At 46.7% G+C, this 12,935-nt stretch overlaps 1 protein-coding gene across 1 annotated transcript in view; it reads left to right on the forward strand.

Annotated features, from left to right (window-relative positions):
• LOC142777188 (antimicrobial peptide microplusin-like) overlaps positions 1-12,935 on the forward strand; it is a 70,926-nt gene that overhangs the window by 31,474 nt on the left and 26,517 nt on the right. The window contains exon 3 of the mRNA XM_075881501.1: positions 469-558. Coding sequence (XP_075737616.1) covers positions 469-558 — 90 coding nt within the window. The remainder of the gene's footprint in view (positions 1-468; positions 559-12,935) is intronic.

The following is a 12,935-nucleotide window of genomic DNA, read 5'->3' on the forward strand; positions in this document are numbered from 1 at the left end:
TTTTATTTTGCTGGCGATCAAAAAGCACATGTCAGTGCTTGCATGGCCTATATCGCGTGGGTGAACTGGATCTATCTTAATGCGGTGACCGTGTTGCGACAACCGTTTGTGTTCACTCTATATCGAATGATGCAAGTTGTATTTTCAGTCAAACTTAAGATATTTGTGATAGTTATGAGCCATTCTTTGGTAGCAATCGGTCACATCAGTTAACGTAAGTCGAGTCTATGAATATTCATGTCCATAGAATTCAATACATGACAAAGCAGATAAAGCGAAATAAGATCAGCCACCATATCGCTTACCAACGTGCTGGTGGGGTATTTAGTGTATTTATTCACATGAGGTTTATTTATTTTGCTGTGCATAGGTAAAAAACAAAGCAAAAGCAAAAGGCTGTAAAGCGTAACAGAGATTGTGGAACAGTGTTGCGGAACAGTATTGGCAATTTCTCTGCGTTGTCTGCAGCTCAAGGTGGCGCTTGCCGAAACGAAAGCGCAGGTCCAGTGCATCAACGATTCCTGTGCGATCCGAAAGCTTTGTCAACAGGGAAGCCTGGTAAGAATAACTCAACATACTCCGGTCATTAGGAGACCGCTAGGGCTAGTGCTAGGACTACTCGATAACTTGCGGTGGAAAAGGAAAGGCTCCAGAAATTTTCGTGCCAAGACGTGCTGAGTTTTTGTGTCAGTGGCTTTGGCTACCGTCTGTGAACATATCGTCACATGATCCTTCATGGGGTGCGGAATCAGTAGACTCCAATAGCTTAAGAAAGAAACTAGTAGGATGTTCGTTGGCCTAGCACGATATATTTACTTTGTCTGGTGGGTCTAATTGCCATAGTTACAATGACAGTGTGGTTGACTTCACATTATTAACTCCGTTCGGCACGTAGTAGTAGTAGTAGTAGTAGTAGTAGTAGTAGTAGTAGTAGTAGTAGTAGTAGTAGTAGTAGTAGTAGTAGTAGTAGTGGTAGCAGTAGCAGTAGTAGTTGTAGTAATAATAGTAGTAGTCATCGAACATTTTTTGCGCAACAACACCAATCTACGGCTGTTATGGACAAGGCAAAATGCGTAGAATATAGAGTGCTTGATCGCATAACTTTGTGGAAGAGGACAATTTCTATTGATTCTTTCCAATGAAAAAAAAACTTAAAAGAAGGTGCAATAAAAAATGTTTGAAGAGAACGTACAAACAACTTAGAACTATTCTGTAGTACTCTGTGTTTCGTAGCTTTTTCAGCTGATATGTAATGTGAGAAAGCACAAAGGTCAAATAACGTCTGAGATTTCCAACTATATGAGAGTCCTCGATATGGCAGTGAGATATATAAAACAGATAGATTCGCTGGATTTAAAGGTGGACAAGTGGACTTCATTTTTTCAAGGCAGGGGTTCGCTTCCCCAGCAGCGTGTTTGTGCACAATTTTCACAGACTGTGAGGAATGCTGCCACACTGCCCTTTCAACCCTACTCTCCTCAGGACACCGTAGCGCATCGTCTCATGTAGCACCCCGATGCCAGCACCTGCAGAATCACAAAGAAACAAAATAAAAATCGTCTGCTTCACCGCCACCACCAGTCGAGTGGTTTGGCGGACAGGGGACAACTCGAACTCGCGCCTTCTCTCCTGTTTTTCCTCTTTCCTTTATGCATCACCCCGCGCACCTGCTCGTGTTTTTGTTAAAGGGGTACTGACACAAAATTTCGGGGGCGAGGTGGAATCATTTCTCGTGAACATTCGTATATCATCTGCAAGATATCAACAGCGAATGTAGCTTGGAAGGTGTTTAAACAAAGATTTTGAAGCTTGCGTGAGTGACCGACTTCATAGCGTGGACCCCCTACTTCCGTCACGTCACCACGCTGCGGTCAATGAAACAAGTTACCATGACATCATAGCCACCATTTTTCTTTTACCGCATTAGTTCCCGAAGTCTTTATTTCTCGGCGGCTGGTTGCAAGTGCGTGGCCGTGGCGCACGCTTAGAAAGTTTTGCGTTTGGTGATATTCCAGTGCCATTTCCTATTTGAAAGTAATTCTTAATGCGGATCGTGCGAAAGTGTGCCACACTTCTGTGTGCTGACGTAGTCAAGAGTTGCACATACTAGGTGGTGACAGTTGCACGCAGTTTTTTTAACTCTCTCAAACCGAAACTTAAACTTATCGATAATAAGGGGCCTGTAAATAATTGTCTATCGTGTGATACAGCAATGTGTCGTGTCATGACTATCAGCCCTAGAGAAACGCATTGCAGCAGAAAAATGCGAGGTCAAATTTTTTTTGTGTCAGTACCACTTTAAACAATAAACAGTTCCCGAGCAGATGTTGTAGCTCTCGGTTCCTCCTGCACGCGTGCTCTACAACGCCAACTGAGTCGTGCGGCCTCTATAATTTGCCCGCCGCAGTGAATACCCACTTCTCCTCCTGCCGCTTTACGCGTTACAACCTCTTTAGGAGCTTGCTTGGCAGGCGTCTTATGCTCGCGCCTTATCAAGCGGTGGGGGCGTGCACAGATTTTCGGTGATATCATAAATACTCACTAGATAGCGTGATGCCGTTGAAGGCGTTGAAGCCCTTGAATCTTCGTAAAGTAGCGACGTATGTGGTTATACACAAGCCTCATTTCTTGTCTGCCTACCTTGACCTCTCCAAGCTTAGCGCAGCGTTCGTATTGTTCCAAGGCCGGGGGGGGGAGTGATTATAAATGAAAAGAAGTGAAAAGTGAGCCCCGAAACTGTCTCTCAGGGGGAGGACACCTCAACAGTCACTCACGAGGGATAGGGGTAAAGAAGGAAATAAAAGAATCGTATTTAAGGGTAGAGAGATAGACAGAGAGGAAGGGGAGAGCTAGGTGCAGGGACAGGGAGCGACGGAAGTAAGGAGAAGACAGGAAAGATGAACACGGTCGGAGGAGTCCGAGGACGGGGCACCACTGGCGAGAGCTCTTGTCGGCAACAGGAGTTGGCGTAGGGCTAATCCAGTCGGCCAGAGCTACGCTGCCGTCGTCGTAGGGGGCCGGCGTCAGGAGGTGGCATAGGACCAACCCAGTCGGCCAGAGCTGCACTGTCGTTGGAGATCGTGAGAGCATGGTCGATCGGCACGGAATCCAGCAAGCGAGTCTGTCACGTTGAACCACTCATATCCTTCGTTTGTTTACAGTCACTCGTGACTGCCATCTTTGCTCTCGAAGCACGGACTCGCTGGGGTACAGCGCATCTGTTTTGACCAAATGCAACTTGTCCTTCCGCGCACATTTTGTGCGGAATACTTTTCACCGAAGAATGACATCGCTTGTGGGTGCCGTGGGGGGCCCTTGCACCTTCTGATGTCAGAACAAGCCTAGTGATGCTCGAAAGTTCTCTACGATACCACTCATTAAGTGCAACAAGTGGCAATGAAAGGTATGGTTGGGTAGAATCAAAACGTTAACTTCAGGCCGACATTTTAGATCCGACCTTGTGAGGTAGGTTGCGATTCTCCCACTATAAGTATGCGTCGAGATTCGCTTGTTTTGATGCCCGCTATAACGCCGTAGACACGTCACAGTTATTTCTACAGTACGCCGCCATCTATCATCTTGGTTTCATTAACTGTTCTTCAGAATGTTTTTTGCCATCAATGCATTGTTACGTTTTCTGCTTCACGTTCTGCGCCAACTGCTGATGGTTTCAGTTTGCGGTACTAGCTTGTGCGCTTAGCATGCACGCGAAAAGCCATAGAAATTATGATTGCGAAACTTGAGAGGTTCTGCACTGCTGTTTTGAATAAACGAAACTGGAGTGTGAAAACTCACATCAACACTGGTATTGTCTGTTGGTTTTCTCTTATGTCTTCGTATATTTCAGAGCAAATTGCTTGCTCTTGTTCTTTCACGTTTACCGATCAGCTTGGAGGCGTGCGATTCGAAGGCAGCTATGCAAAGTGCGCATGACCGGCCGAGTCATTGGGCATACGTTCGTTTAAGAACCTCATGTGTTCGTGCCATTCCATTCAATTGTATACGTGCTTTTTCATATGTGAAGGCTTATATCCACGTATGGAGCCCTAGTGAAGCCATCGCTTACGGTGGCACGCTAGTTCACTCATTCGCTAGCTCGTTCTTTCAGCGTATAGTACGTATGTCAGGTACTTCCATGAGGTGCCGTTGCGGAATATGGTTATTCCGTATGAACACTTAACGAAACAATCACAGATGTTTGAGTGAGGCAACTGTAAATAGTGCACGCCTTCTGAGGTACAACTAGAGAGCCTCAGATGCCTCCCCAAACGATACATTGGCCGTCAGCGATATCGCTGACCCGCGTCGAACGTCAGCGCAAGGTGTTGGTTCAACTATCAGTAACTGTGAGTGCTATCTGCACAAATTGTCGCGACTTCTTGTCCCCATAGCATTATCAGCCCATCACTGTGCGCACAGGGCACACGCATGCGCTCCTCATTGTAGTTCCGTGCAGAGACAATCGTGGCACGAGCACCTGGCCAGACCCCACTCATATGCGCCAAGTTGAAAACGAAAACGGCTGATCAGCCTCTTTGATGTTCACAGGACTCATCAGGACCACAATCTTTGGAGTTGTCGGCACAGGTTCACCTTTAATAAGTATAAATGTTTTTACTCGTGTGTGTTCTGCAGTATTACTACAGTATTGTGTACCCAATATGGCACTGCACAGAAATATCATGGGCCAGTGTTAAACTCGTTTAGGAAATTTTAGGATCAATTAGACGACTGGCGCGAATGCTCTCAGCGTGCTTCTTGACATACAAACATTCTCTTCAGGGAAGGGCATCTGCTATGCGCGAGCAAGGCAGATGTTGCCACGTTCGATTAGAGAGTGCGAAGAAGAGGAGACCGAGGAGAAACGAGAGCGGAGGAGGAGAGTGCCGCGATACTTTGCGATGTTTCAGGGGCTTTACAAGGAGTTGTCTCCGGTGACTCCAACAACGCACACTAGGTGTCGTGCCCCCACTCAAGGCTTTTGCTTTCCAGTGATTTCAAGAATGCTCACTAGATGGCGTGGCGCCGCTCAAAGCGGCACACACCACTCTCGGCACGTGTGCTTTCTTTCTCTTCGCCGAGAGCTCACGCAGTGAACACTTTTCGTTATCGCTTGGTCGCATGAACACCTCAGATGCAATGGCGGCCGCGTAGTAGGCTCGCGACGCAGTAGCAGCTCAGGCTCGCCGCTAAGACCCCCCGTTGACAGCCGGGATATATAACAACGTTATCACGTCTATATGTGATGGTGGGAGATGAGTATGAAGATACGCATGTGACCCGATCGTTTCCGAACGAGCTCTTTTAACATCGTTCACTTTGTCAGTATGGCAGTAGTTTTTTTATCCGGCCCTATTCTCTTGTGTCTTCACTGAGAGACAGGCATAGTGCAGTCCGCCCCCATTTCCTACCTTTTCCTCTTTTTTTCTGTTCAAATATTTAAATATTCTTTCATCGCTCTCCTCCAACCACAGAAGGGGAGGATAAGAAGAGAAGAGGTGTGTGAAAAGAGCAGGAAGGGAAAAATAGGGCAGAAGAATGTTATCGAGATAGGTTGGCGTGTGAAAGGCGGTGGGTAAGGAGTAAAAATTAAATATAAGAGAGAACCAGGTGGCGGGGGAAAAAAGTATGCGGAGTGGGCAGGTTTTCGTTCCCGCGCATAGGCTAAACGAAGAAGCACTGCACTTGGAGCGGAATAAGCAGGGTTCAGGAAAATTGAGCCGTTGCATTATGCCACGGAGGCCACGCGTGATACCTTTAAACGATGCACACCGCTGAGTTAGGCACTTTAATGCGACCAGTACACTTGTCGAAACGGTGATTCGAGTGATATCCCATGAGCAACACCCATTATATTGAAGTCGGTTACATTCCTGAACACAATATACATTGTTCGGAAGACATTTTTTTCAGGGACAATATAAGCAGTCATATATCAAGATGTAAGAGTTCTACGGAATGTTTTATTATTTCATTAGTTGTCTGCTTTTGCCCCAAAGACTGATCGTGCCCTTAAAAAGCACGTACGTGGCATCAGCGATTTCATCGTGTTCCATCGTATTACGATCTCGGGGAGCATTAGAAAACAGAACTTTTTGTGAGCGGGCGCTGTGAAATATCGGATCCTATAACCTGATACAGCTTGGCTGTAATCACTTAGCTATACATTTTATTCAAAAACACATTCAGCTAAGGCAAGTGACCTACCGTCCAAACATATTCTTACAATCCTTGAGTATCGGTGCTGTAAAAAGCGTAGTCAATATCAAGGAGTTCTCTCTTTACCTTAACCGCATGCCATCGTTATAATGAAACCTCCGAAAACGAAAAGAGGTTGTTTGGTCTAAGCGGTATAAGTATTTCTTAGTTGAAATTTGAGAAAATAAAAAAGAGCCGAGGTAACACGTAACATTCGCTATAACATTACGCAAACATTTAAAAGTATAATAAAATGAAACCACATTTGAAATTGGTGACGACTGTAGCGAAATTTGACTTCCTCTTGAGCCTCACCTACCAGCTTTCCTAATGCGCGACAGGTGGATATATGGATGATGCAGTGACAGATGGATGGATGGATGGATGGATGGATGGATGGATGGATGGATGGATGGATGGATGGATGGATGGATGGATGGATGGATGGATGGAGGGATGGATGGATGGATGGATGGATGGATGGATGGATGGATGGATGGATGGATGGATGGATGGATGGATGGATGGATGGATGGATGGATGGATGGATGGATGGATGGATGGATGGGATGAATGCTCCGGTTTTCCTCACGCGCGAAAGGTGGATGAATTGATGATGCGGTGACAGATGGATGGGTGGATAGAATGGATGAATAGAATGGATGGATAGAATGGAAGGATAAATGGAATGGATGGATGGATGGATGGATGGATGGATGGATGGATGGATGGATGGATGGATGGATGGATGGATGGATGGATGGATGGATGGACGGATGGATGGATGGTTGGATGGATGGTTAGATGTATAGATGGATGGATGGATGGATGGATGGATGGATGGATGGATGGATGGATGGATGGATGGATGGATGGATGGATGGATGGATGGATGGATGGATGGATGGATGGATGGATGCGCCTCTCGTGCAGCTTATGCCACAGCTCGAGGCGCGAGCTGGGAGATCGTGCTCACGCACCTGGTGGTTTGGACGCTGCAGCCGCGGCCGCTTCATTTCAGCGATGCGCCTTACATAGTAAAGTGACGAGACAACGACACGACCACGTTGGCCGCAGTCCCGTCTACCTCTCACGCTATATTGGTGACCCGGAGAACACGCCCTTCGCCGAGCGGCCCACTTCCCTGCTTCCGTGACTCTGCCCTCCAGTTCCACCGTTTCACCTTGTCTACCCCCAAGCGTGGTTTATGCGGCTCGATGCCATTCTCGCAATCAATGGCATCAAGGCACAGCCGATGATGCTCGCTGTCCTGCTGGGCGTCCTCCCGGTTGAGCGGCGTCATCTAGCCGCCGAGTCGTCCTCCAGCCCGCGACCCTTCGACGACCTCTGCGCTGTGGTGCTTGCCTGCTATGGTGACACCTACCTCCCGCTTCAGGGGAGCCGCGAGTTCCAGGTTTTCCCTAGTGAGTGGTACCAGACGGCCCGCAGCCCTACCTTGACAAAGACATCACTTCCCCGTCTACGACTCCTTCTACCATGGATTCGCCTACAGGAGCATCCATTAATGCGTCCGACGACCACGACGAGGTAAAAGACACGCCTACTTCGACCGATGTTCCTTCCAAACCCTTGCGTGAAACCCTCATGCGTGCCTGCAACCCACACGTCTTCGCCGACTTCGATTGCCTGCGACGGCTTGGAACAGTCATACTCTGGGACTGCTATTTGCGGCATGCCCTAGAGTAAACACGGACATCACACCGTTCGCTGTTCGCCCCTCACTCGCAGAGGTTTCGCCGTCGACAAGGTCCGACCAACGCGACCTTGCATCAACCTCGACGCCTTGTGCGATTTGCCAGAAGTGACCAGCATCGCCCTCAAGGTCTCGCGTAGCTGAAGTTCAAGCCCCTCAACCACTACGGCCGCACTGTCGAGACACTGCCATCATGGGGCATGCCACCGCATCGAACGCGATCATGAAAATGCCCTTCCTAATGCAGGTTGTTCTACTCGGGTTCATCTCGACTACATCCTGCGTTTTCCGGCTGCCCGAAAGTCCTCCCGGATTACCTCCTGCTTACCTCACCAACAAGCCGCCACTTCTGTTCACCGACGAGAACGATGAATGTCAAGCCGAACCGGATCCGCCACTTTCAGTCGCCGACCACTTGATCGCCTGGCAACTTCGGACATCTACTAGCGCCGCAGCCCTACAAAAGCCGCCTTCGCCTGGAGGCCAGTTGGGGCATGCCACCGCATCGAACGCGATCATGAAAATGCCCTTCCTAATGCAGGTTGTTCTACTCGGGTTCATCTAGACTACATCCTGCGTTTCCCGGCTGCCCGAAAGTCCTCCCGGATTACCTCCTGCTTACCTCACCAACAAGCCGCCACTTCTGTTCACCGACGAGAACGATGAATGTCAAGCCGAACCGGATCCGCCACCTTCAGTCGCCGACCACTTCATCGCCTGGCAACTTCGGACATCTACTAGCGCCTTCGCCTGGAGCCACCTTCGCCTGGAGGCCAGTTGGGGCATGCCACCGCATCGAACGCGATCATGAAAATGCCCTTCCTAATGCAGGTCAGTTACTTGCAACACGCTAATTCCTTTCGATCAAGTGATTCCTTTCTACTTGCGGTGTCGTGCCCCCCTGACATTCTTGATTGCTGGCGTAGGTGGCGTAGATTATTGTGTCAATCATTGTGTTCTTTCGCCATGAATGCCCATTTAGTTTGCCTTCTGCTCATGCTCGCGGGAGACATTGAATCTAACCCTGGTCCTTCCCCCACACTTGAAAGTATTGCTGAAGCCATCGCTCGCGTTGAAAAATCGCAAGGCACAGTGCTCTCTGAATTGGCCCTTATCCGAGCAACACAATCAAACATGGAAGGCTTGGTCGATCGCCTCTCCTCCCGTGTTCACGCTCTTGAGCAAAATAACGCATCCCGTGCCACTGATCCCACTACCAAGAATGGTAATACCCTATCTAACCTTTCTTCCAGCATTAAAACGCTAGCCGAAAAATGCGATGACTCAGAGAATAGCCTCCACCGGTACAACCTGCTATTTTTTGAAATACCCGACGTCATTAACGAAACATGGGCCGAATCAGAATCGCGTATAATTTCGTTTTGCACCGAAAAACTTGAAGTTCCAATTACTTCCATAGATATTGAAAGAGCACACAGACTAGGCCGCTTTCAAGCCAATAAAAACCGCCCGATTATAGTCACCCTGTCCAGATTTAAGGATAAGGCTAGAATACTTTCCGCTGGCCCGAAACTGAAGGACTCGTTATTCTCTGTACGCGAGGATTATTCAGCGCGTGTAAGATTGGCAAGGAAGAAGCTTTTCTTGTATGCGCAGGAAAGCAAATTCGTGTCCTTCAAAATCCGTTTCGACAAGCTTATCGTTGACAAAAAGCCTTTCGTTTATAATGCTGAATCGGACAGAGTTATAGAACTGAAAGCATAGCGTTCACTGTGTGCTTCCAGGGTTCCGTCCTCCCCTCCTTTCGAGTCCATTCCAACTAGAATCGCTCCTCCAGTTTATGAAACTACATCTATCCTGCTTACGAATATCCGTAGCTATATGCCCAAAAAGGAAGCTGTGCAAACTCTCCTTGAGGACACCAGCACCGTCATCGCAATCCTAACTGAGTCATGGCTTACCCCTGATATTCACGACAATGAATTACGTCACAGCAACACCCATTTCACGCCTTACAGACTTGATAGGAACAGACGGAGAGGGGGTGGTATTTTAGTTTTCGTGAAAGACAGCCTACCCTCCCAAACTGTGACAATCAGTACGAATTTTGAAATTCTTTGCGTTGAAATAATCCTTCCCACGTGCAAAAACATTCTTATAGCCTGTTACCGCGCACCCGACTGCGACCACTCTTTCACAGATGACCTTCAAAATGTTCTTTTTGATCTGACATCCCGGTTTCCTCACGCAAACATCTTGCTTTGCGGGGACTTTAATTACCCTTATATTGACTGGGAAAACTTGTGTGCTAGTTCACGAAAATCCAGAGATTTCCTCGAACTGTGTCTCCTTTTTAACTTATCGCAATCAGTCACAATGCCAACTCGTGGCACAATCACTCTTGATCTTGTTCTTGTCTCCAACCCAGATTTAATTCAGTCAGTGTCATGCATTTCCGGTCTGAGTGACCATAATGTTGTATTGTTTTCATTGTCCATTGCCTTACCTTCGCGAAGACCTTCGAAAAAATTAATACGCGACTTTAACAACGCCAACTTCTCGACGATTAACTCTGAACTTAATATATTTTTGGTCTCCTTCACCCTGTCTGCTTCTACCCGAACAGTTGACCAAAACTGGTTATTGTTCAAGCGGAAATTATTAACCCTTATCGATAACCACGTCCCCCTTATTCGTGTTCTATGCGATGCTCAGCGACCCTGGTATTCTAATCTCCTAAAGAAACTATCTAAAAAAAACGTCTTTTTCGCGCTGCTAAAAACTTTGGGTCAATATCAAAATGGAACATATATTTCGCAAGCCTTCGTGAATACACTCACTTGCTGAAGCGCTCCAAAAAGAAATTTTTTCATGATGACTTGCTTAACATTGCCCGAACTAATCCAAAGAAGTTTTGGAAACTTCTCAACCCTAAAAATAACACGCACAATATATCCTTAACCAACTCCGATGGTTGTCACGTTCCTCTCCCACAGCGGGCGGACGTTATGAATACTTACTTCACTTCAGTCTTCACTTCTGAACCACTTCATAGTATTCCAGTCATGCCGAGATCTAATTTTTTACAAATGCCGCCCATTGACATTACCTACAAAGGCATCAGCAGTCTGATAAAGAAATTAAAAATATCCAGCTCCCCCGAACCTGACAATATTCCTGCCAAAGTTTTAAAGGCTACTAATAGCATTTCTAGTAAATTTTTGGAGATAATTTTTAAACAGTCCATTTCTGAAGGTTTCATCCCAGGTGATTGGAAACTTGGGAAGGTTGTACCAGTTTTCAAGTCTGGCAAGCGATCTGACACATCTAACTATCGCCCGATTTCGCTAACGTGCATCGCTTGCAAACTTATGGAACATATAATATATTCACATGTTGCTCGTCACCTCGATGATCACTCTTTCTCTTTTCATAAGCAGCATGGTTTTCGTTCAGGGCTCTCATGCGAAACTCAACTTTTTGAATTTACGACTGATCTACATCTCAACCTTGATTCGTCATTTCAGACTGATGTTATTTTTGTCGACTTTTCAAAGACCTTCGATCTCGTCCCTCACCAACGACTAATCAACAAACTTTCTTCACTTTCCCTCGATCCCCTGACCTTATCATGGATTAAGTGCTTCCTAACCCACCGGTCGCAATTCACTATTATCGGTGGTGTTCATTCTGATACTACTCCAGTAATCTCTGGCGTCCCTCAGGGCTCGGTTCTCGGCCTGCTCCTCTTTTTAATCTACGTAAATGACCTTCCTTCCGGCATTTCATCAACGGTTTGGCTTTTTGCTGACGATTGCGTCATCTACCGTCGTATATCAACTCCCGAAGATCAGCTAATACTACAGCAAGATTTACACATCATTGATAACTGGTGCGCTCAGTGGATGATGAGGCCTAATACTTCCAAATGTAAGTTCATGCCTGTCTCACGAAAACACACTAACGTCATCCATCCGTATTCATTAAACTCAACAGTGTTATCCCAAGTGGATTCTTACCGATACCTGGGCGTTGTAATTACAAGCAGACTAACCTGGACCGAGCATATTACCAAACTAGCTGCCGATGCCTCAAAAACTCTTGGCTATCTTAGAAGATCATTGTCATTATCACCTGCAAGCCTTCGCAAATTGGCCTTTGAAACTTTTGTTCGTACTAAAATGGAATACGCATCTGCAATTTGGAGCCCTCGTCAGATATACCTAATTAACATTCTTGAATCCGTCCAAAATCGTGCCGCCAGATTCATCTCTGCAAATTACGACAAACGAGCAAGCATCAGTCAAATCAAATCATCCCTCGGTCTCCCTGTTTTGTCAGCTCGACGCAAAATTTCACGTCTCTGTCTTTTTCACAAACTTTACTGCAGGTTTCCTGACCTACATGGCTCACTTTTACTTCCGCCTGTCCGAACATCTCGTCGCCTATTTAATTCCCTGAGTATCCAACGTCTGTTTGGTTCTATTAACGCTTTTAATAAATCATTTCTTCCTACGGCTATCGATGAGTGGAACGGTTTGACGGATGCTATTGTCAGCGAACAAGTTGCTGTTAAATTTAGAGATTTATTACTAGCTACCCTTGACTCTTAATCGCTGTTTGTCTTTCTTTGTTGTTTGTTCTCTGCCGCCTGTATAGTTTGTACCGCAAATTGACTGTTGAATATTTCGTTTGACATGCTCTGTTTTCTTTTTGTTTTTTGTTGCTACCTGTATGTTTTAGTAATTCAAAAACTGTAACCATGAACTGCATTTTCATTGAAATTTGTACTTGGATTGTTCCCCCCCTCTTATGTAATGCCCCGAGAGAGGCCCTTAAGGGTAAAATAAATGATGATGATGATGATGATGAAGGATGCGCCTGCGGACGACGTGCCTGGTTCACCTACACCACAGCAGCCCGAAAATACCACGCCTGCCACGGCGACAGACATTCCGCATACTGACATGAGCACCAACCCTGTTTCGCCGACTTCCAAAGGTACTTCCACGATCTCAGATCCGCCGACTGCGTCTCATCCAGAGTTCCCACATGCTGCGTT

The sequence above is a fragment of the Rhipicephalus microplus genome, chromosome X (assembly GCF_043290135.1).
Source record: "Rhipicephalus microplus isolate Deutch F79 chromosome X, USDA_Rmic, whole genome shotgun sequence".
In the NCBI taxonomy this organism is placed as follows: Eukaryota; Metazoa; Arthropoda; class Arachnida; order Ixodida; family Ixodidae; genus Rhipicephalus; species Rhipicephalus microplus.